Raw genomic sequence first — 25,231 nt, forward strand, 5'->3', positions numbered from 1 at the left:
CTGTTTTTGGAAAAGACTAAATATATGCAATTTAAGTTTGAAATCAAGAACTTTTCTGTCTTCATTTCCGGCACCCACACCTCCCAACCTTCAAGAGAAAAGCTCCCGACCTCTCAAGACATCACAATATATATAGGAATTATGTAGGATATTCTACAGTAATGCTTTAAATCCATCCCCTGCTCAATATTAGTATGTTAACCCTAGAGTAATATGATGAACGATATGATACTGTGATCAATGGTTAACTCTAGGGTCTTGATGGTACTTATTTGTTGATTATGCAGGAGTTAACAATGGATTCAGTCATGCTTCTGAAAGCTCATAATAAAATCATGAATTCAGCAGTAGCGGGTGCATTGATGTAATAGATTGGTCCACCAAATTACTGTATGTATCTCCGCCACATTCAGCACGCTGTGAGCTGGGCTTCCAATTAATTTATTCCTGAACATTCTTTGCTATCTCCACCTATTTTTCTTGAAACACTGGTGCAGATCTCTCATTGAGTCAAATGCTAGTGCTTGAAAGAGTATTACAAAGTGATAATGTATTATCTTCACCATTATCTTCCTCTGCCTGTCTGAGAAAGTGTTTTAAAAATCGAGAAAAGCATGATTAATTCTCAAAAAAGCAAATTAACATGTGGTTGTGGGGATGAAGAATAGAAGGGCAGTCGTGCAAATCAGCATCAGGTTGTTATGTGCAGTGGTAGACAATAGATGATAGACAATAGGTGCAGGAGGAGGCCATTCGGCCCTTCGAGCCAGCACCGCCATTCAATGTGATCATGGCTGATCATTCTCAATCAGTACCCCGTTCCTGCCTTCTCCCCATACCCCCTGACTCCGCTATCCTTAAGAGCTCTATCTAGCTCTCTCTTGAATGCATTCAGAGAATTGGCCTCCACTGCCTTCTGAGGCAGAGAATTCCACAGATTTACAACTCTCTGACTGAAAAACTTTTTCCCCATCTCCGTTCTAAATGGCCTACCCCTTATTCTTAAGCTTGGTATTTGCTAACAAAAGGCTGCTCATTGACTACATCTTGAAACCTGACGGCTCCAGTGGTATCACTGTTGTCCAAAGACAGCAAAGCAAAGTTAGATGGAAGTTGATAATGTGACTTTTAGATAATTCAACATTTATTCTTACTTATTTTACAGGGTGGTGAATCTGTGAAATTCTTTGCCACAGAAGGCTATGGAGGCCAAGTCAATTGATATTTTTAAGGCAGAGATAGATAGATTCTTGATTGGTACGGGTGTCAGGGGTTATGGGGAGAGGGTAGGAGAATGGGGTTGAGAGAGAAAGATAGATCAGCCATGATTGAATGGCAGAGTAGACTTAATGGTCCGAATGGCTCAAATCTGCTCCTCTTACATATGAACTTATGTACTTATGAACATTGAAAGAATTAAAAAATATTAATTAAAATTATAAATAAAGCTTTCTAAATACTTAGTTATCATTAGCAATAAACTAATTTCTTGATATCAACTTGACAGTTTTGTTAAAAGTAATACAACGTGTTTACATTATGTACAACTCGTCAAATCTCCGCTTGTTTGTGTTTTGTTCTCAGACTTTATCACCTTTCATTGATTGGTTGGATTATTTATCATTTGCACTGGCACCTCTGGAGCTCAATGACACGGAACCTGTTGTTGTCTATGCCAAAAAATATCTGCAGCTGGTGTCTGACCTTATTAACAATACCGACAAGAGGTAATGCAAAAAAAAAAACACTTGCTGGTGCATCGGGCTTTGTTTGATAATGCTAATTTTGACCACTTGTGTGAATTGGCTTGATACACCTGATTGCCACTTAAAGAACATGTATTGAGTTATTGGACTGATTGGAAAAATAATTTCCCAAGACCAGAATTAAACATAAACCCATAGGAAAGGATAAACAGTCCATGCTTAAAACAAAAAAAAAACCCTACAGGATGAGTTAAACGAGGTCTTTCAGGTAATAGACACAATTTTGAGTGTTCTTTTACTGGAAGTCAATAAATCCGCAGAACCCATTTGCATCGCAGTGCAAAGAAGAAGGTGGCTGGGAGAAAATAGCGGATGTGTGGTTAGAATTGTCCAGAATTTCAGATTATGAAATAGTTCCTGCAAAGAGCAGAGTGGCAGAAGTAACCCCATTATTTTAAAAAGGGGCGATTTAAAAAAAACAGGAAACTGAAGACCAATTGGCTTAACACCACAGTAGAATGATCTTTTGAAGACAATGACATGATTAGACAAAGTCAGTTAATTCAAAAGCCAAAATTGTGTTTGACAAATGTACTGAAGTTTGAGGATATAACTGATGAAATAGTTAAGAGAACACCAGTAAGTACGATGTACCTGGATTCTCTGAAATCCTCTGATACAGTTAAATGGCATAGAATTTAAGTGGTTTTGGATTGGGAAATATCCATGTGCAAGATGACTTGAATGTCCGAGTACATCAGTAACTGAATTACAAAATTATAAGTGGAACTAGAGTAAAACCTTTTAAAAAATCAAATAAACTTTATTCAGAAATAGTTTTGGTCTCCAAATTTGAGGAAGGATATTCTTGCTATTGAGGGAGTGCAACGTAGGTTTACTAGGTTAATTCCCGGAATGGCGGGACTGTCGTATGTTGAAAGACTGGAGCGACTAGGCTTGTATACACTGGAATTTAGAAGGATGAGAGGGGATCTTATCGAAACATATAAGATTATTAAGGGGTTGGACACGTTAGAGGCAGGAAACATGTTCCCAATGTTGGGGGAGTCCAGAACCAGGGGCCACAGTTTAAGAATAAGGGGTAGGCCATTTAGAACGGAGATGAGGAAAAACTTTTTCAGTCAGAGTTGTGAATCTGTGCAATTCTCTGCCTCAGAAGGCAGTGGAGGCCAATTCTCTGAATGCATTCAAGAGAGAGCTAGATAGAGCTCTTAAGGATAGCGAAGTCAGGGGGTATGGGGAGAAGGCAGTAACGGGGTACTGATTGAGAATGATCAGCCATGATCACATTGAATGGCGGTGCTGGCTCGAAGGGCCGAATGGCCTCCTCCTGCACCTATTGTCTATTGTCTAATAAAAAATATATATAACAAGAACTGCAAACATTTTTCCGACATTCTCAGCAGCTAAATACACTGATCCTCAATCGGCTTTATAATTGTCCACCACCATTCATGGCTAGATGTGGTAGTACTGAAAAGTTTAATCTGTTGGTTGAGAAGTTACAAGGTCTCTGCCTTCTGCAGATATGCAGTCTGTGTTTCATCTTTGCAAGGTTGATAATACATGTTTAGCTGCAAGTGGTGCCTCTTCTGTCGTGCCCATATACTGTATATTCTTCATTGAACCAGGATTGATCCCCTAGCTTGACTGTACAGTCAGGAATATGCCAGGCCATGAGGTTTCAGATTGAAGTTATATACACGATGAGCCAAAATGTTATGACCTGAGGAGCCAAAACATTATGACCACCTGCCTAATATGCTGTTGGTCCTCCGTGTGCAGCCCCATATGCAGCAGGGTGCGATGCACTGTGTATTGTGACACATTCCTCCCGTGACCATCATTAAGCTTTTCTGTGACTTGTGCCACAGTAGACCTTCTGTCGGTTCGGACTAGACGGGATAGCCTTCGTTGCCCTCGCGCATCGATGAGCCTTGGGCGCCCAACACCCTGTCTGTCGCCGGTTTGTGGTTTGTCCCTCCTTGGACCACTGTCGGTAGGTGCTCACCACTGCTGACCGGGAGCACCCCACAAGCCTTGCCGTTTCAGAGATGCTCTGACCCAGTTGTCTGGCCATAACAATTTGGCCCTTGTCAAAGTCACTCAGGTCTTTACTCCTGCCCATTTCTCCTGCATCCAACACATCAACTTCAAGAACTGACTGTTCACTTGCTGCCTAATATATTCCACCCCTTGACAGATGCCATTGTAACAAGATAATCAATGTTATTCACTTCGCCTGTCAGTGGTCATAATGTTTTGGCTGATCGGTGTATATACTCATTACTGTCATATTTGGTAGTGTTCACAGAAATATCCTTATGTCCGGCAGTGTTGCCACTCATGCGGCCCCCATTTGAGGGGGGTCTCCATTACATCCTGCCGCCCATTGTACAGCAGTGGAAGGACACTAGACTGTGGTCCACCCCCACAGACCCTTGGCGTTGGCTGCACCGAGCTTCAGTGCGTCCCTCAGCACGTACTCCTGCAATCCAGAGCGGGCCAGTCGGCAACATTCCCTGACGGACAGCTAGCTCTGCTGCGAGGTACAAGAGTTTTGGGCCGACCAAAGAGTCTCTTTCATAGAGCCGATGACCTTCCAGCTGCACTTGACGGGCACGCTTTTCCCCACATTGTCTGCCTACTTGTGGCTCGTCGGACCCGGTCTGTCTTTGACCCCCAGATGAATTAGCAGACGGCCCCAGGTGATCACTGTGGCATAGGAGGGAGGGACGGGCCACACTTGCGCCAAGTACAACAGCCCTGAGAGCATCACACACCTGATGACTAAAATTCATTCCATGATGGAGAGGGAACACTACTTTTTTTAAATATGCAAGCCTTCACAGCAAGAGGATTTGAGGACAGAAACAAGTGTGTCTTGCTACCATTAGACAGGACCTTGGCAGATCACACTTGGAATATTCTGGGCAGTTTTGGAATATTTCCTGAGAAAGGAAACACTTGCCATAGGTGGTTAGCATAAGGGTAGGATTAAAATTTAAAAACGCATGCTTGATGGTTGGTGTGGACCTGGTGGGCAGAAGGCCCTATTTCCATATTGTATCCCTCTATGACTTCCTAATGATCCTACATTGACTAACTGATTGCTACCTGCCATTCATAATTTACCACGACCAGGATACATCTGTTCAGTAGACTTTTTTTATTCCTTTATGAGTTTGATCTGTAATTTCCAATTATAAATATCCGTAAGCAATAGCAGGGTAGTCAGATTGGTTTTTAAATCTAAAGAGTATTTTGAGTTGATTTTTTTCTATGCATTATATAAATATTAGTGTTGGAAGGAACTGCAGATGCTGGTTTAAACCGAAGACAGACACAAAATGCTGGAGTAACTCAGCGAGACAGACAGCATCTCTGGAGAGAAGGTATGGGTGACGTTTCGACCTGAATATCTGAAGAAGGGTCTCAACCTGAATCATCACTCATTCCTTCTCTCCAGAGATACAGCCTGTCCAGCTGTTACTCCAGCATTTTGTGCCTATCTTGTATGTATTAATTTTTTTGAAGACTTACTATTTTGCTATTTTCTTAGTGTTAACTTTCATTTGTAAAGTTTCTTTTGTTGGGTTTTACAGTAAACTGATCACCCAGTACATAGGATAGCAATGCAGTGTAATTTAAAACGTTGGAAGGATTTGAATATTGTGGCAAACGAAGGACTCATTCGAATATAGTTTTTGCATTGATGACATAAAATAAATTGATCCATGATAGTTTCCTCTATTGAGATTTTGTTCATTTCATTGTGATGTAGATTGTGATTTCAAATACTGTATCCAAAGCCTAAATCATTGAATCTTTATTATTTTAACTCAATTAGCATTTTGAACAATTACATGATGTGGAATTTAGTGCACAAAACAGCATCCACCTTGGACCAGCGGTTTGAAAATGCAAATAAAAAATTTATGGAGACTCTGCTTGGAACAAAGAAGGTAAGAATTGAAAGCGAGATTGATATCTTACTTTTCCTGCAAAAAGGATTAGTGCTTAAACAATTTAAATATGGGAATGAATGTTTATCCCTATATTTGCAATGGTCTTAATTTTTAAAGTCCAGTTCATTGTACAGTATTTAAAATTTTAATTTGTGCTGAATAAAAGATGTAACATTGTAGATACATTCCATTCTAAAGTGCAACAAATACAATCAGCCTTTCGAAAGCCAATGTATCAGTTTAAGGAATGATTGCCATGGAATTTATTTGCAATTTTATTTAGAAAGTAAATTTCTCAAGATCTTTGTAACGGAGTTGAAATGATGCCAAATAGTGATCTGCCTGAAAGTAGTTAAATTAACAATCTAAAGAAATTAGCAAGCAATTATAACATTAGAGATCAAAGCAGCTTTATTGGTTCATGCTAATGTTGGAGCTTTCAACAGATTATTCCATTTGAAGTCGAAACCGTAATGGCAATCAGGTTTGTGGTGTCTTCCAGATAGCTGGCATCCCAGAGACTTCCCATAGTGGATGTTCTCCAAAAGATCTGTAGCCTGGCCAGTTTGAGAGCTGCAGGCAACTGTCAATGCCTTCTGGTGACTTTGTCATGTATGTGCACATAATACATAATACACCATCTGTAAACAATTAAAAATTGCTTTTACTTTCAAATAAATTGTAATTCATTTTTATTTATTTGCATGTAGTGCATAACTAATTATAGTAAATGTATGTTAGTGAACACGATTTAGAAAAAAAAAGATACATTAATATTCAGGGAACATCACTGCAGTGAAACTTCCAAAAGAATTCCCGTGGAATTGATTGTTGATAAAAAGAAGTCAATGCGATGCAACTCAATGCATCATGACTTGTGTTTCATTGTTGGCTCCAGAGAATATAGAAGTATTGGACCACCCAGAAACTACTTCAGGAAATGAGCGGACAAGACAGTTATTAAATTTCACATTCGATTATTTTTGTATCCAGAAGCATTGGATTGTTAATTAGAATAACTATTGACACGTAAAACTTCTCAAAATAATCTATCATACATTTAGCTATTTCCCATATCAGAGCTGTTTGGGGAAATAAAATACAAAGTGCACAATGTTATTATTGTACTTTTTACCTCAAATACTGTATAAAACATTTCCCATAGTTGTTTTGACTGCTTGCTATAAAGTTTAGATTTTCCAGAAATAAGTTGGAGCATTTCATATCCGATCTAGCATCTGAGAATTAGGGGCAATGGTACTGTGAGTTGCACAGAAAGATTTGTTACCCGTGGTATTTTAGATGTAAGGTAAAATACAGGAGCAGATCCAGATCTCAGAAGACATTCAGATGTGCAGGAAGGAACTGCAGATGCTGGTTTAAACCGAAGATCGACACAAAATGCTGGAGTGACTCAGTGGGACAGGTAGCATCTCTGGAGAGAAGGAATGGGTGACTTTTTGGGTCGAGACCAAAGACATTCATATTTCAGATTTAAACAAACGGCTTCTTGCATTTTCCATGCCATACTTCATGGTTCATTTTAGCTGCTATATCAATAACATTATTTGTTTAAAGTGTCATTTATATTTGTGATAAAATGTCCACCTTACTATCTTTGTTTTTTAATTAAATTAATCAGAATTAAAATCAATCTTTAACGCAAGGTATTTGTTTTTGGTATTTCTCAGCCTTTTAGTTTTTGCGAAATGGTTATTTTCTAAAATTAATGAACAGGAACAAGTGCCTCAGAACATCAGCCTTACAATGTCAACTGTGGCATGACAGAACAAAAAAGCACCAGATTGAAAAGTAAAAAATTTGCATTGTTCTAATAAATCTTTTCATCAGGATGTTAGCTTTAATTTATGAGGACTATTCTATGTGGCAGCATTATATTTTTGTAAGCATCTATTCAAATAGATGAATGAACAGCACTGTGCACAGCCAGGAGAGGTGCTGCCTCACAGCTTTAGCACTGGTGTTCAGAGCTGACCTCCAATGCTGGCGGTGTGGAGTTCTCTCTGTGACACGAGGCACTGAGATTCCAAAGACATGGGGACTGACAGGTTAAATAACCACTAAATTGCCCCTGGTGTGTTGGACTGAGATAGAATCTGAGGAGATTGATGGAAATTTTGAAAGAATAAAATGGGATTAGTGTAGGATTAGTACAAATGGGGGCTTGATGGTTTGCTTGGACTCAGAAGCAACAGAGCCTTTGTGACTATTTGACAATGACTCAATGATTACAACTAACGATGCCTAGCAATAATGTTTCAAATACATTTCAGGTTGGATTTTTTTAATGTATTGCATTGTAACTTGCACTGATAAAACCTGTTCTCTTTCAGTCCTGCACTCCACGATGGCAGACCTGCATTGGAAACACAGATGATACTCTAGGATTTGCCTTGGGAGCCTTGTTTGTAAAGTTTACATTTGACAAAGATAGCAAAGTAATAGTAAGTTTCTGATATTTCAATTTATTTATATTGGGCAAAGAAATATACCATTGAAATATTCCAAGTTCATAGCTCACGAAAGGTGTCAGCACAAAGGTGGTAAAGAAAGTATATGGTATGCTTGCCTTCATTGAAAATAAGAGTCAGGAAGTCATGATGCAGCTCTATAGGACTTTGTTTAGGCCACATTCTAGAGTATTACATGCAGTTCTGGCCGTCCCATTCCAGGTATTATTTAGAGGCGTTGGAGAGGGTGCAGAGGAGGTTTACCAGAATGCTGCCTAGATTAGAAGGGTTCAGCAACAGGAAAAGGTTGGATAGACTTGGATTGCTTTCTCTAAGCTTTCTTTTATGATTGAAGTATATAAAAGTATGAGAGGCATAGATAGGCTAGACAGTCGGAACCTTTTTTCCTGGGTGGAAATGTCCAACACTAGAGGGCATAGCTACAAGGCCAGAGGGAGAAAGCTTAATGACGATGTGCAGGGCAGGGTTTATTACACAGAGAGTGGTGGGGGCCTGGAACGCATTGCCACAGGTGGTGGTGGAGGCAGGTACGATCGTGGCATTTAAGAGGCTTTTAGATAAGCACATAGAAGTGCAGGGAATTGAGGGACATGGATCATGTGCGGGCGGATGAGTTCAATATCTCCCCTCTCATCTTAAGCCTCTGCCCTCTCATTTTACAATACTCTACTCTGGGGAAAAAGACCAACCTTTGCACTCGATATCCATCCCAATGAAGGCAAGCTTGCCAAACACCTTCACCACTATGTCCACTTGATTTGCCACTTTCAGGAAACCATGCACCCATACTCCCAGATCTCTGTGGACTGCAACACTCTTCAGGGCTCTACCGTTTACTGTGCTAGTCATGCCCTGGTTTGACATTTCAAAATGTAGCACCTCACATTTGACAGAGTTAAATTCCATTTGCTATTCCTTTCACCCACTTTTTCAATGGATCTACTGTAGATCCTGATTGAAACTAAGGCATCCTTCCTCACTGTCCTCTGTGCCACTAATTATGGTGTCATCTGCAAATTTACTGACAATGTTAACTACATTGTCTCCAAATCGTTAATGTAGATAACAACAGTGGATCCAGCACAACTCTGTGGCACTTCACTAATCACAGTGCAATCAGAAGAATAGCTGTCCACAACTACCCTTTGACTAAGGATAGACACAAAAAAGCTGAGTAACTCAGCGGGTCAGGCAGCATCTCTGGAGAGAAGGAATAGGTGATGTTTGGGTCAAGAACCTTCAGACTGAGAGTCAGGGGAAAGTGGAACAAGAGATATAGACAGTACTTACAAGAAACGAATGGAAGATATGCAAAAAGCAATGATAATGAAGGAACTGTGGGGCCCACAATAGGCCTTTGTTGGGTCTTGGAGAGGTGACAACAAGTGAACAGAGGAACTCACCAGGATGACTGTATACTAGTAAAACTAGTACAACCACTGGGGTGGGGGAGGATCGGAGAAAGGGGATGCAAGGGTTACTTGTAGTTAGACAAATCAATATTCATTCCGCTGGGTTGTAAGCTGCCCAAGTAAAATATGAGATGCTGTTCCTCCAATTTACTTTTGGCCTCACTCTGACAATGGAAGAGGCTCAGGACAGAAAGGTCAGTGTGGGAATGGGACGGGGAATTAAAGAGCGGAGATGTTCAGCGAAAAGATCGTCGAGTCTGCGCTTGGTCTCGCCGATAAAAAGGAGTCCACATCTTGAACAACGGATTCAGTAGGTGAGGTTGGAGGAGGTACAAGTGAACCTCTACCTTACCCGAAAGAACTGTTGGGGTCCATGGACAGAGTTGACGGAGGAGGTATAGGGACAGGTGTTGCACCTCCTGCGGATGCAGGTGAAGGTACCTGGGGATGGGGTGGTTTGGGTGGTATGGGATGAGTTAACCAGGAAGTTGTGAAGGGAACAGTATCTGCAGAAAGTGGAAAGGGGTGGAGATGGGAACGCTGTGACTACTTTTTCCAAACCAATTTTGAATCCAGTTGGCTAGCTCACTTTGGATTCCATGCGATCTAACCATGTGGGACCTGGTCAAAGCCGTGCTACGTTCCACGTTGACAACATCCACTGCCCTGTCCATATCAACCCACTTGGCAACCTCTTTTAACATTGTTACCAGCTTTGTGAGACACTATTTCCCCATGCACAAACCCATGCTGACTACCACTAAATAGTCCGTGCCAATCCAAATACTGGAAGATCCTGTCCCTGAGAATCTCTTCCAATAACTTTCCCACGTCAGGTTCACTGATGTCAGGCCTTGCTACCCTTCAAAAATAATAGACAATAGAAAATAGGTGCAGGAGGAGGCCACTCGGCCCTTCGAGCCAGCACCGCCATTCAATGTGATCATGGCTGATCATTCTCAATCAGTACCCCGTTCCTGCCTTCTCCCCATACTCCCTGACTCCGCTATCCTTAAGAGCTCTATCTAGCTCTCTCTTGAATGCATTCAGAGAATTGGCCTCCACTGCCTTCTGAGGCAGAGAATTCCACAGATTCACAACTCTCTGACTGAAAAAGTTTTTCCTCATCACAGTTCTAAATGGCCTATCCCTTATTCTTAAACTGTGGCCCCTTGTTCTGGACTCCCCCAACATTGGGAACATGTTTCCTGCCTCTAACGTGTCCAACCCCTTAATAATCTTGTACGTTTCGATGATCTCCTCTCAGCCTTCTAAATTCCAGTGTATACAAGCCTAGTCGCTCCAGTCTTTCAACATATGACAGTCCCGCCATTCCGGGAATTAACCTAGTAAACCTACGCACATTGAATACATGTGCTGAGTTTGGCTGCTACATTGTGTTGCAGTGTACCTTATATAACAAAATTGATCTCTTTTCTAGGCAGAAGAAATGATAAATGAAATTCGAACAGCATTTAAAGAGGGCCTGGAAAAACTTTCCTGGATGGATGATAAGACCCGCCAAGCAGCTGAGGAAAAGGTTTGTTTATCCTTCTGAGGAAATGCTAAATTTTTGATATCTGGACCAAAACATTATAATGGAAAGTTGGAGAGATTTTAGTCAGTTGTCTACTTTGTAATAATGACACTGTGAACTTCATCCACATGATTTTTCTTTCATTTAACTGTATACTTAGGCCACTTATTCTGCTCTTCCTGTACTAATGTTGGCTGTATGGATCTGTGCACTAGGAGCTGATGATGTCCAGAAGTTAAATAAATTGCCTTCAAAACTTCTCATTTAACATTTCTGTGGAACAGAATTGCCGAAACGTGTATTATTAGCTTATAAATTGATATAGTAGCCTTGCCCTCTTTTTTTGACCTGAGTGTTCTGTCAATATCTGAACTGCCTTGTGATCTGCTTATTGTCTCTGTAGTGAAATATGTGACAGTAATATGCGAGAATCTGGTATGGTATTCTTGTAATAAGCAAGATAAATGTATGTGTTGGAAAGAACTGCAGATGCTGGTTTAAATCGAAGGTAGACACAAAATGCTGGAGTAACTCAGTGGGTCAGGCAGCATCTCGGGAGAGAAGGAATGGCTGACGTTTCGAGTCGAGACCCTTCTTCAGACCCAGGTCTGAAGAGGGGTCTCGACCCGAAAAGTCATCCATTCCTGCTCTCCCGAGATGCTGAGATCCGGGATGCTGCCTGACCCGCTGAGTTACTCCAGCATTTTGTGTCTACCTTAAATGTATGTGTTGGTTTGTTTTTGACAAACTTTAATTTGTATGCTATCCAGTCAGAGCAAATCATACTAGATGTGACTACGCACAAACAACATGTCATGCAAAGAGAAAATAACCAAAGTGAAGAATGCACTATTATAACATTGTAGCCTTACATTTACACAGAATCGTAGCGCTACAATTACACAGAAATGTCCAACATCCACCAAAAGATAGGTTGTAAGATTGGGAGCACACGCTAGCTTAGGGGAAGATTGTTTTGTAGTCTAATATCAGCAGGGAAGAAGCTGAAGCTAAACAAGGACACCTGCATCAGGTTTCTAGTTGTTGAATACTGCTCTGTTTTGAACACGTAATCTTAAGCAAAGTCATCTCTAAACTCCTGGACAGAGGAGGCAGTCAGTGTAGTGGTCTGAGCTGACATGACTGATGGTTTGGCCAGTGGGCTATATAGTCTCAAGAAGAGTCTCAAGAAGAAACTACCCAAATGTCATCATAAGAAAATAACTGCAGATGCTGGTACAAATCGAAGGTATTTATTCACAAAATGCTGGAGTAACTCAGCAGGTCAGGCAGCATCTCGGGAGAGAAGGAATGGGTGACGTTTCGGGTCGACCCGAAACGTCACCCATTCCTTCTCTCCCGAGATGCTGCCTGACCTGCTGAGTTACTCCAGCATTTTGTGAATAAATACCCAAATGTCATCTATTCCTTCTCTCCAGAGATGCTGCCTGACCCGCTGAGGCACTCCAGCATTTTGTGTCTATCTTTGGTGTAAACCAGCATCTGCAGTTCCTTCCTACACAATTAAAAAAAGGGAATGATCACCTTATTGGAAGTGTACTACAGGCCCCCAAATAGTCAAAGGGAATTAGAAGAGCAAATATGCCAGGAGATTGCAGGCAGATACAAGACAAATGATATCATCATAGAAACATAGGAAATAGGTGCAGAAGGAGGCCATTAGGCCCTTCGAGCCAGCAACGCCATTCATTGTGATCATGGCTGATCATCCACAATCAGTAACCCGTGCCTGCCTTCTCCCCATATCCCTTGATTCCTCTAGACCCTAGAGCTCTATCTAACTCTCTTTTAAATTCATACAGTGAATTGGCCTCCACTGCCCTCTGTGGCAGAGAATTCCACAAATTCACAACTCTCTGGGTGAAAAAGTTTCTTCTCGCCTCAGTTTTAAATGGCCTCCCCTTTAATCTTAGACTGTGGCCCCTGGTTCTGGACTCCCCCAACACTGGGAATATTTTTCCTGCATCTAGCTTGTCCAGTCCTTTTATAATTTTATACGTCTCTATAATCGGGATTTTAATTTTCCCAGTGTACACTGGGACTGTCATAGTGCAAAAGGCTTAGACGGGTGGAATTTGTCAAATGTGTTCAGGAATGTTTCCTCAAGCAATATGTAGAGGCTCCTACATGGGAGAAGGTAACGCTTGATCGAGTCTCAGGAATTGAGGAAGTCACTGAAGTGTTCACAGGCGAGCCTTTTGGGACGAGCGATGACTGTTCTATTAGCCTTAAGATAGTTATGGATAAAGGCCGGGCGGGCCTGTGAATTAAAATTCTGATGTGTAGGAAGGAACTGCAGATGCTGTTTTAAGCCAAAGATAGACACCAAAAGCTGGAGTGACTCAGCGGGTCAGGCAGCATCTCTAGAGAAAAGGAAAAGGTGATGTTTCGGGTCAAGACCCTTCTTCAGACTGAGAGTCAGGGGAAAGGGAAAATTCTGAGTTGGAGCAAGGCCAGGCTTGATGGTATTGGACAGGAACGTGCTCAAGTTGATTGAACCAGGTTGTTTGCAAGCAGAGCAATATTTGGAAAGTTGCATGGAATGATATGGTACTTCATTGGTCGCATGTACAGTGAAATTAATTCTTGTATACAGTTTAGTACAAGTGTCACGATACATAAGCACCTGGATACATATTGGATAAGCCTCTCAGATACAGTTCAAATGTATAGCACTAATACAGTATACAGTGTCGCCAATTTAGCGCCATTTTAACGTGCCAGTTTTTGTAAGTGCAGGGATCTTGATCTGACCATGAAGGTCCATTGTCCCGGTGGCACGGCAGGGACAGCCTAGCCAAGCGTAGCCGTGGTGACCTCTGCTGCTGCTCCACCGCTGTAGGCCGTGTCCGGTCCACGTGCTCGATGCTTTTAAAAGTATGATGACAAGAGTTCAGGGCATGTGTGTTGCAGTTAGAGTGAAGGGGAAGGCAGATGGGCATAAGGAAGCAGGAATTGTGAAAGAAATTGAGGTGCTGGTAAGAAAAATTGGAGGTATGGGAAATGTATTGGCAGCTGATATCAAGTGAATCCCTGGAGGAGTTTCGGGAGCTAAGGAGCATACTTAAGAAGGAAAACAGGGGGCAAAAATGGGGCAGATATCTAGCAGATAGCGTTGAAGGTAATTCAAAGAGATTTGATGTTCATTAAGGGAAAGAGGGTAAATAGGGAGAGAAGAGGGACCTTCAAGAGACCAAGGGCTCTGTGTGGAGTCACAGGAGATGGGCAATTTCCGAAATTAGTATTTATCCTCTGTTTTTACTGTGGAGAAAGACATGAAGTCTGGGCAACTTGGGACAGTTAATGGAAGTTTCTTGAGGAAAGTCAGTATTACAGTCAAGGAGGCGCTGAATGTACTCGGACATATGTAGGTAGATAAATCTCCCGGGCCTGATCATATACAAAAGCGAGTGGTATTGTAGATAGCGAAGGTGGTTCTCAAAAATTACAGCAAGATCTTAATCATTTTGACAAGTGAGCCAAGGAATGGTTAATGGAGTTTAATGCAGATAAGGACGAGGTTTTGCATTTTGGGAAGTCAAACCATAGTGAATGGCAGGGCTCTGGGGAATTTTTGTAGAGCAGGGGGATCCAGGAGCACAGCTACATATTTTTTGAAAGTGGCATCACAGTTAGATAGAGTGGTCTTGAAGGCTTTTGGTAACTGGCCTTCATCAGTCAGGGTATTGAGAATAGAAAATGGTGCTGCTGTACAAGGTGTGGGTGAGGTAACATATGGAGTGTTGTGTTCAGTTTGTCTACTGTGGAGTGTTGTGTTCAGTTTGTCTACTGTGGAGTGTTGTGTTCAGTTTTGGTCACCCTGCCATAGAAAATATATTGTTAAGCTGGAAAGAGTGCAGAGAAGATGTACAAGAATGTTGCCAGGACATGAGAGCAAGTTAGGACTTTATTCCTTAAAGCATAGGAGGATGAGGGGTGTTCTTATAGATGTGTACAAGTGAGGGGAATAGATAGGGAAGATACACAAAGTCCTTTACCCAGAGTAGGGGAATCAAGAACCAGAGCACATAGGTTTAAGGTGCGAGGGAAAGCTTTAGTAGGATCTTGAGGGGCAACCTTTTCACACAGAGGGTGGTGGGTACATGGAATGAGCTGCCAGAAGAGGTAGTTGTGGCAGGGATTATCATATCATCATATGGATAGGAAATGTTTAGAGGGATTGATGTCTCAATGGTGTCAGGTTAGGTAAGGGGGAAGTGCAACAAGACCTAGGTGTCCTTGTACACCAGTCACTGAAAGTAAGCGTGCAGGTACAGCAGGCAGTGAAGAAAGCTAATGGCATGTTACCCTTCGTAATGAGAGGATTTGAGTATAGGAGTAAAGAGGTTCTTCTGCAGTTGTATAGGGCCCTGGTGAGACCACATCTGGAGTATTGTGTGCAGTTTTGGTCTCCTAATTTGAGGAAGGACATCCTTGCATTGAGGCAGTGCAGCGTAGGTTCACGAGGTTAATCCCCGGGATGGCAGGACTGACATATGAGGAAAGACTAGGCTTGTATTCACTGGAGTTTAGACGAATGTGAGGGGATCTTATAGAGACATATAAAATTATAAAAGGACTGGACAAGCTCGATGCAGAAAAAATGTTCCCAATGTTGGGGGAGTCCAGAACCAGGGGCCAGTCTATGAATAAAGGGGAGGCCATTTAAAACTGAGGTGAGAAAGATCTTTTTCACTCCGAGAGTTGTGAATTTGTGGAATTCTCTGCCGCAGAGAGCAGTGGAGGCCAATTCACTGGATGATTTAAAAGAGAGTTAGATAGAGTTCTAGGGGCTGGTGGGATCAAGGGATATGGGGAGAAGGCAGGCACGGGTTACTGATTGTGGATGATCAGCCATGATCACAATGAATGGCGGTGCTGGTTCGAAGGTCTAAATGGCCTCCTCCTGCACCTATTTTCTATGTTTCTATATTTGGGCCAAACACAGGCAGGTGGGACTAGTGTAGATGGAGCCTGTTGATCAGCATGGGCAAGTTGGGCTGAAGGGCCTATTTCTCTGCTGTATGATGTTACCGCATGAGTGGCACAGTAGTATTCCCTTAATTGTCACTGGAAGTGGAGTGCCAGGAGAAAGGGACGGCAAAATATTGTAGCGACACTGTTTTCAAAATGTAATCACTGCACCACACTTGCAATGAGGGGCTTATAGACTCTAATAATCCCACAGAAACCTTAGTGTGCAGGCAGCACCATGTGGGCAATGAGGGGACGATCTGATAATGCTACATACAAAATGAAGGTGACAATTGCTCTCAAAAGTTATGTGTCTACTTTTTTAAGCAGCCACGGGTAAAACTGTGTGCCAGAGTATGTGGTTGTAATTGGCACACCTCCAGTGATCTGGCAAGTTGATCCAGTTTGCACAGGGAAAGCCAGCAATGAAATTGATGATAGACACAAAATGCTGGAGTAACTGAGTAAATGGGTGACGTTTCGGGTCGAGACCCTTCTCCAGACTGAGAGTCAGGCGAGAGAGAAACTAGAGATATGGAAAGGTACAAAGAGCATGTAAGGTGTGAAAAGGACAGATCAAAGCAGACGGTGATCTGAAGGGTCTCGACCCGAAACGTCACCCATTCCTTCTCTCCCGAGATGCTGCCTGACCTGCTGAGTTACTCCAGCATTTTGTGAATAAATACCTTCGATTTGTACCAGCATCTGCAGTTATTTTCTTATACTACTTGGTGATCTACGAGTATACAAATAGTAAAATTAATCTGAGGGACAGTGAAACTAGTAGGAGAACCAGCGAGCGGGTGGGGGGGGGGATGGAGAGAGAGGGCAAGCAAGGGTTACTTGAAGTTAGAGAAGTCAATATTCAAACCGATGGGTTGTAAGCTGCCAAGCGAAATATGAGGTGCTGTTCAGGTTTCAAGTGAATGAAAGATATGCAAAAAAGTTATGATGATAAAAGAAATAGGCCATTTGTTCGCTGTTTGCTAGGTGAGAACGGGAACCTGATGCGACTTGGGTGAGGGAGGGATAGAGAGAGAGGGGATGCCGGGGTTACTTGAAGTTAGAGAAATCAATATTCATACCCTTGGGGTGTAAGCTGCCCAAGCGAAATATAAGATGCTGTTCCTCCAATTTGCATTTGGCCTCGCTCTGGCAGTGGAGGAGGCCCAGGACAGAAAGGCCAGTGTAGGAATGGGAGGGGGGTGGCGAACTTAAACTGTCCATATTACATGTGACAATGTGCGAAGCACCCTTGTTATCAGTGAAGGATTGTGAAAGTTTGGATGGTGCCTTTATCCTTCCTGCGATTTTTAAACACGAGAAGCACACAGATTGTGGTTTGTTGATGGCAGTATCCTTTGCTGCCTTAGATAGCTATCCTGCCGACTAGTTCATCAAGGATATTGTCAATTTCCTCGTCATCTACTATAACTTTGAAGAATTGCAGCAGTGTGACACCTAGAGCCTATAGCTTTATAGTTTAGTTTAGAGATACAGCGCGGAAACAGGCCCTTTCGGCCCACCGGGTCCACGCCGACCAGCGATCCCCCCGCACATTAACACTATCCTACACCCAATTAGGGACAATTTTTACATTTACCAAGCCAATTAACCTACATACCTGTACGTCTTTGGAGTGTGGGAGGAAACCAAAGATCTCGGAGAAAACCCTTGCAGGTCACGGGGAGAACGTACAAACTCCGTACAGACAGCGCCCGTAAACGGAATCGAACACGGGTCTCCGGCACTGCATTCGCTGTAAGGCAGCAACTCTACAGCTGTGGCACTGAAACGCTGTGCATGTTTACAAACCCTGGACCTCATAATGCCCCTTCAAGTGGACCACTAAGCAGCAGTCTGAATTATTGATGCACTTAGTACGAAAATTCAGTTGCAAGGACCACACATGACGAGGACATATATAACCATTTCTGCAAAATATTTAGAGAAGAGCTCAGTTTTTTAATAGAAAATGTATTTGTATGTATGTTTCATTTTAATTAAACTGCAATAGCAAGTTCTTTACCATGAGAGGAAGTGTTGCTTTTTGAACCAGCATGTTTTGTTATTTTAGTCCATTTGTTTATTTATGTTTCAGTTGCTGTACTTGTGGTGAAACTCTTTGCTCGGCAACCTGAAAGTCAGTTGCCCTCCCTGGGAAGGAATTGCACTCTTATTTCATATTTTGACAGTAATGTTTGAGGACCACTTGACCAGAACCTAGTTATCAATTAGCCTAGCATTCTAACTTGCTTGAAAAGGTTGCTGCTCGCACAACTCAACAAACTGTACAAGACGTTGATGAGACTGTACAGCAGTTGTATAAGACGTTGGTGAGACCTCATTTAGAGCATTGTGTTCAGTTCTGGGCACCATGTTATAAGAAAGCTATTGTCAAGCTTGAAAGGGTTCAGAGAAGATTTACAAGATTGTTGCCAGGACTAGAGGGTCTGAACTATAGGGAAAGGTTTAGAGATACAGCACAAAACGGCCAACGGGTCCGCGCCGCCCAGCGATCCACATTTATTAACACTATCCTACTCCCACTAGGGACAATTTTTACATTTTCCAAGCCAATTAACCTACATACCTGTACGTCTTTGGAGTGTGGGAAGAAACCAAAGATCTCGGAGAAAACCCACGGGGAGCACGTACAAACCCTTTACACACCATAGTTGGGATGGAACCCGGGTCTCTGGCGCTACATTTGCAGTAATGCAGCAACTCTACCGCTGTGGCACTGTGCCGCCACATGGTTGAGTAGGCTGCGTCTCTATTCCTTGGAGCGCAGGAGAATGAGGGGTGTTCTTGTTGAGGTGGCACAGGGTAGAGTTGCTGCCTTACAGTGAATGCAGCACCGGAAACCTCGGTTCGATCCCAACTACGGGTACTGTCTGTACGGAGTTTGTACGTTCTCCCCGTGACCTGCGTGGGTTTTCTCCGAGATCTTCGGTTTCCTCCCACACTCCAAAGACGTACAGGTTTGTAGGTTAAATTGGCTTGGTAAATGTAAAAATTGTCCCTAGTGGGTGTGGGATAGTGTTAATGTGCGGGGATCACTGGCCGGTGGGGACCTGGTGGGCCGAAGGGCCTGCTTCTGCGCTGTATTTCTATACTAAACTAAAGTAAACTAAACTAATTGCTGTTCCTGGTAGAAGAGCTCTCAGACATTTGGTGAGGGGGTGGGAGCTGCTTTACGTCCTCGTCGTCCACCCTGGGTAGTCCTACGGAACTGGCAACATTTGCAGCAAAGCGTCAACTACGGTACTCTGAAGCACCAATTGCCAGGAATAGGTGATTGTTGTAGTTGACATACGAAAGAAAGAAGACTCTTGGGGCATAGTAGTATTTATACCATGCCATGAAACCCTCCAGATGTGCTGTGCCCTTGACATTTCTTGTTGTAATATAGTCACCATGCATAAAACAGGACCCGAAGGTTCAATTTGAACTTGTTCTCATATATTGCAAATGCCTGCCACCTCTTTATACAATTCCTCAGGCGCTGCGATTCCAACATATCAAAGGTAGCTTATACTCTGTGCAGGAAGGAACTGCAGATGCTGGTTTAAACCAAAGATAGACACAAAAAGCTGATAGTGTAGGAAAATAACTGCAGATGCTGGTACAAATCGAAGGTATTTATTCACAAAATGCTGGAGTAACTCAGCAGGTCAAGCAGCATCTCAGGAGAGAAGGAATGGGTGACGTTTCAGGTCGAGACCCTAAACATCACCTATTCCTTTCCTTCAGAGATACTGTCTGACTCGCTGAGTTACTACAGCCTTTTGTGTCTATCTTCGGAAGCTTAAATCCTGTTGGAGCCCTTTCTGTTCTGGTGGTCAGAGCTCGGGTCCAAAGTTAATCAGAACTTAAAATACAATGTGAACCTCAAAACTTCCAAAATGTAGCCAATGCCTCCACAGTGTGTAAAGTAATCTCTCAGCACAAGAACTGTGGAAAAAACCTTTCCACTGCAGTGCAGGAAAATGGCTCTATATATCCAAGTGTTAGGTCCCTCGTTTTGTAGATGCTTCTCAACTTTGCTTCCATTTTTAAGCTCCAAGAATCAAACCTCAGAACCCAAATTAATAATGCTGTAATTGATATATTGCAATGAACAATCTTCTTGTCAATGAGGTTGGTTGCATGTGCATGACCCACTCACTGGAGGTAAATGCAGGTTGAAATTCACGAGTCTGAAGAAGGGTCTCGACCCGAAACGTCACCCATTCCTTCCCTCCCGAGATGCTGCCTGACTCGCTGAGTTACTCCAGCATTTTGTGTCTACCTTGAAATTCACGCTTTTAGATCTGTCAGTCTGCCCTTCATTGAAGTTGTTTGCACAACCACACTATAATGGTATTTTAGCACTTCATCTGTTTATGTAGAGGAAATTGGTCATGTTTGCATCTTACATACTGCAGTGGTTAAACTTTTGCTGACAATATCATTGACTGCAGTCACTAACTCAGCTCATTGATGTCATGGAAAGAATTGCGTATTTGTCTTTGGATAGGAAGGAACTGCAGATGCTAGTTTAAACCGAAGATAGACACAAAAAGCTGGAGTAATTCAGCGGGTCAGACAGCATGTCTGGAGAAAATGAATCAGTGACGTTTTGGGTCAAGACCCTTCTGAAGAAGCTGGAGTAATTAATTTGATTATATTGGCTGCGTTTCTGAGGCAGCTGAAGTTGCGTTGCCAACTGTCCCATATTAGCTGGGCATTCCATATTTTGGGCTAAATTGGTTTGTCCCGTATGGGACCAGGGGGGGTGGGGCACTGTAGGCCCGGGGGCGCTGTAGGTCCGGACAGTGTATGTCTGGAGGCCCAGGCGCCACCTAACGGAGGTTGCGTAGCAACCCGGTTCCAGGCCCGGGCAGCCGCCATTGGTGGAGTGGGAGCGCGTGGCAGCTGGCTGGGTGAGATCACGTGGGGTACGGGGCGGTGAGGTCACCTTGTCCCTTATTTGGGAGTGAGATAGTTGGCAACCCTAAGCTGAAGTGTAAATGGAGTCAATGATGGGAAGTCTGGTCTGTGTGATGCACTGGACTTCATCTACAACTCTCTACAATTTCTTGTGGTCTTGGGCAGAGCTATTCTCAAACCAAGCTACCCTTCTTCAGAAGGGTCTCGACCCGAAACGTCACCTATTCCTTTTCTCCAGGGATGTTGTCTGACCCGCTGAGTTACTCCAGCTTTGTGTGCTTATTTGTCTTTTGTTGGGATTCCAACAAACAGGGCTTCATCTGAATTTCTTTTAGCACAACAATTAACAAGTTTTAAATGGTTACTTTATCATATGTAAAAAGTCACTCTTCTGACACATTTTGCACTTTTTCCACTTTTCTGTTAGGCTGATGCTATTTATGACATGATTGGTTTTCCAGACTTCATTTTCGATGCCAGAGAATTGGATGAAGTCTATGATGGCGTGAGTAAATAAAATAAAAAAACGATTTAAGATACTGAAAAGTGTACAAAATGATGAGAGGAGTAGATCGGGTAGATGCACAGTCTCTTGCCCAGAGTAAGGGAATCGAGGACCAGAGGACATAGGTTCAAGGTGAAGGGGAAAAGATTTAATAGGAATCCGAGGGGTAACTTTTTCACACAAAGGGTGGTGGGTGTATGGAACAAGCTGCCACAGGAGGTACTTGAGGCTGGGACTATCTCATCGTTTAAGAAACAGTTAGACGGGTACATGGATAGGACAGGTGTGGAGGGATATGGACCAAGCGCAGGCAAGTGGGACTAGTGTAGCTGGGACATGTTGGCCGGTGTGGGCAAGTTGGGCCGAAGTGCCTGTTTCCACACAGTATCATTCTATGACTCTATGAAACAATGTAAAGGGGCAGTGAATCTGATATAACTAAGCTTTTCAGGTGAATTGAGGCAGGGAAAATAGTTGAAAAGCATCGTGCTTGAGACCCAGCATTCTTTATAAGGTTCAATTCTGGAAACTGCGTCCAAATAACATGCTTCACCAAGACTCGTATGGAGCTATAATGATTGGACTGGTGGTGAGGACAGTGGTGAGTGTTCTCTGGTAAGTGTAACACAAATGTAAACCCTCTTGACTTTTTCCTTGTATTTTTTCTACAAATGGGAAGGCACCTTTGACCGGTAGTCCCGAAACCACTCCCACAACAATGGAGCAATGAGGTTGCACAGAAATATTTAAAAGAACTATCTAGAAGGGTTCTGACCTGAAATGTCACTTATCCATGTTCTCCAGATATACTGCCTGACCCACTGAGTTACTGCAGCATTTTGTGTCTTTTTTTCTGTTTTTGTGTCTGTTCATTGTTTTCCTAAGTTCAGGATTGTGGGGTGAAGGTGCAGAGAGTATCTGAGAAGTAGTTACTCCTGATGCTTCTTATGGGATCATGTACTTGTCAACTATTTAAGAATTATCAATGGAATTTCGCAAATAACAAATGAAGCCTAGCTCTGTTTCAGGATGGCACAGTGGTAGACCAACTGCCTCACAGTGCTAGAGATCCGGGTTCGATCCTGACCTTGGGTGCTGTCAGTGTAGAGTTTGCATGTTCTCCCTGTGACCGTGTGGGTTTCCTCCCAGATCTCAAAGAGATGCAGATTTATAGGTTAATTGTCCTCTAAATTGCTCCAAGTGTGTAGGGAGTGGATGATAAAGTGTGATAACATAGAACTAATGTGACTAGGTGATCAATTATTGGCAAAAGGCCTGCTCCAATGCTGTACCATTAAACCATACTAAACTATACAGGTGCTCCCCGACTTACGATATTTTGACTTTACAATGGTGCAAACGCCGGGCAACGGCAGCGACCCGCAGCTCGTTTCCGGCCACGTGATCAGGTGTATTAAATGCATTTCGACGTATGATATTTTCGGTTTGCGATGGGTTTATCCGAACGTAACCCCATTGTAAGTTGAGGAGCACCTGTACCATACTAAACCTAATGCGCATTGTTTTTTTAAAATTGCTGAACTCTCTTCCAATAATCTGTATCTTTCCATTTTTACTCAGTATGAAGTATCGGAGGATTCATTCTTTCAAAACATGTTGAATTTCTACAACTTTTCAGCCAAGATTATGGCCGACCAACTTCGGAAAACCCCCAACCGAGACCAGTATGTGTTCTGATATATCTGCTCACCTTGCATTACTTATCTTTGCTTCCCTCGGGCAAAAGTTCTGATGAAATTGTACATTTTAAAAGTTATTAAAGAATTTTAATTAGTTAGTTTCTGTTGCGCTTCTCAATAACTGCAGAGTAGACTTTGCAGATTTGTGCCGGAAGCTGAGGATTCCGCTCCAGCGAACAACGATGTTGATATCATTTCATGGACAGAAATTACTTAAGAGTTCATTGGTCTTTACATCCAAGTTTTCAATTTTAATTCCAGGACAAGGAAGAGCAGTTGCTACACACGTACATGTTTCTCAGGATGCAATTAAGCAGTTTGGAGAGTTTATTCAGTTCAAATAGTGAAAACATAATTTGTGCCATTTTTACAGTTGTGCTACTTGGTTAAGACCTTAAAATTTGAAGGATGAACACTGCACAGTACTTTTTTTACAACATAACATAACATAACAACACTTTATTGTCACTCGGCACAACACCGAGCGAAATTTCAGCAGTCACACAAAATACAGCAAAAAGAAAAAAACACAGGACACCCGACCCCAACACAAACATCCATCACAGTGACTCCAAACACCCCCTCACTGTGATGGAGGCAACAAAACTTCCCCTCTCTTCCCCCCGCACCCACGGACAGGCAGCTCGACCCCTACCGAGGCAAACGAAACGCACAGCCCCCGCAAGGGGATGGAAGGCCCCCCGGCCGAGCCGCCCCGGGCACCGAAACGTCCCGCGGCCGCACCGGGCGATGTTAAGTCCAGCGGCCGAGCCGCACCAGGCACTGAAACGTCCCGCGGCCGAACAGCGCTGACGATGTTAAGTCCAGCGGCCAAGCCGCCCTGGGCACTGAAACGTCCCGCGGCCACACCGGGCGATGTTAAGTCCAGCGGCCAAGCCGCACCGGGCATTGAAACGTCCCGCGGCCGAGCCGCACCGGGCACTGAAACGTCCCGCGGCCACACCGGGCACTGAAACGTCCCGCGGCCACACCGGGCGATGTTAAGTCCAGCGGCCGAGCCGCACCGGGCACTGAAACGTCCCGCGGCCGCACCGGGCGATGTTAAGTCCAGCGGCCGAGCCGCACCGGGCACTGAAACGTCCCGCGGCCGAGCTGCGCCGGCAATGTTAAGGCCCGCAGCCGAGCCGCACCGGGCACTGAAACGTCCCGGTGCTATTCGAGGAAATTGTAAAAGATTTATTGCTAAAAATCCTTTTGCATACAATGGAAGTTGTCTACTTCAATGCATGTCTACATGCAACACATGAACTGGCCTTTTGGCCCACAAAGTCTGAGTTGAACATGATGCCAAGTTGAACTAATCTCCTCTGCTGCACATGATCCATATCCCTGCATATCCAAAAAGTCTGTTAAATGCTGCAATCAAATCTGCCTCCACCACCAACCCTGGCAGTGCATTCTGGGAATCCACCACTTTTTGTGTCAACAAAACTGGCCTGCACATCTCCTTTAAACTGTGTCCCTCTCACATTAAAGCTATACCTTTAGTTTTTTATATGTCCACCATGGGGAAAAGTGTTCTGATTGTCTACCCTATCTATGCCTCTCGTAATTTTATATACTTCTACCAGGTCTCCCCTTAGCATCCGATGCTTCAGCGAAAACAATTTAAATTTGTCCAACCTCTCTTTATAGTCAATACCTTCTAATCCTGGCAGCATTTTGGTAAACATCTTCTGCAGCCTCTCCTAAGCTCCACATCCTTCCTGTGATGGGGCGACTAGAACTGCACATTACTACAAATGTGGCCTAACCTAAGTCCTATAAAGCTGCAATATAACCTCCCGACTCTTACACTCAATGCCCTGACTGATAAAGGCAAGCATGCAATATACCTTCTTTATCACTCTATCTATCCATGTTGCCACTGAAAGCAGTGGCCCTGGACCTCAAGATCCCCCTACACATCAATGCTGTTACAGGTTATGCCATTAACTCT

At 43.2% G+C, this 25,231-nt stretch overlaps 1 protein-coding gene across 5 annotated transcripts in view; it reads left to right on the forward strand.

Annotated features, from left to right (window-relative positions):
* Positions 1-25,231, forward strand: part of ece2b (endothelin converting enzyme 2b) — a 183,454-nt gene that overhangs the window by 144,863 nt on the left and 13,360 nt on the right. For all 5 annotated transcript variants that reach the window (XM_078410191.1, XM_078410193.1, XM_078410190.1 and 2 more), the window contains 6 exons: positions 1,585-1,727; positions 5,578-5,692; positions 8,050-8,160; positions 11,041-11,139; positions 21,494-21,571; positions 23,153-23,256. In XM_078410191.1, coding sequence (XP_078266317.1) covers positions 1,585-1,727; positions 5,578-5,692; positions 8,050-8,160; positions 11,041-11,139; positions 21,494-21,571; positions 23,153-23,256 — 650 coding nt within the window. The remainder of the gene's footprint in view (positions 1-1,584; positions 1,728-5,577; positions 5,693-8,049; positions 8,161-11,040; positions 11,140-21,493; positions 21,572-23,152; positions 23,257-25,231) is intronic.

The sequence above is a fragment of the Rhinoraja longicauda genome, chromosome 13, assembly GCF_053455715.1.
Source record: "Rhinoraja longicauda isolate Sanriku21f chromosome 13, sRhiLon1.1, whole genome shotgun sequence".
Classification (NCBI taxonomy): Eukaryota; Metazoa; Chordata; class Chondrichthyes; order Rajiformes; family Arhynchobatidae; genus Rhinoraja; species Rhinoraja longicauda.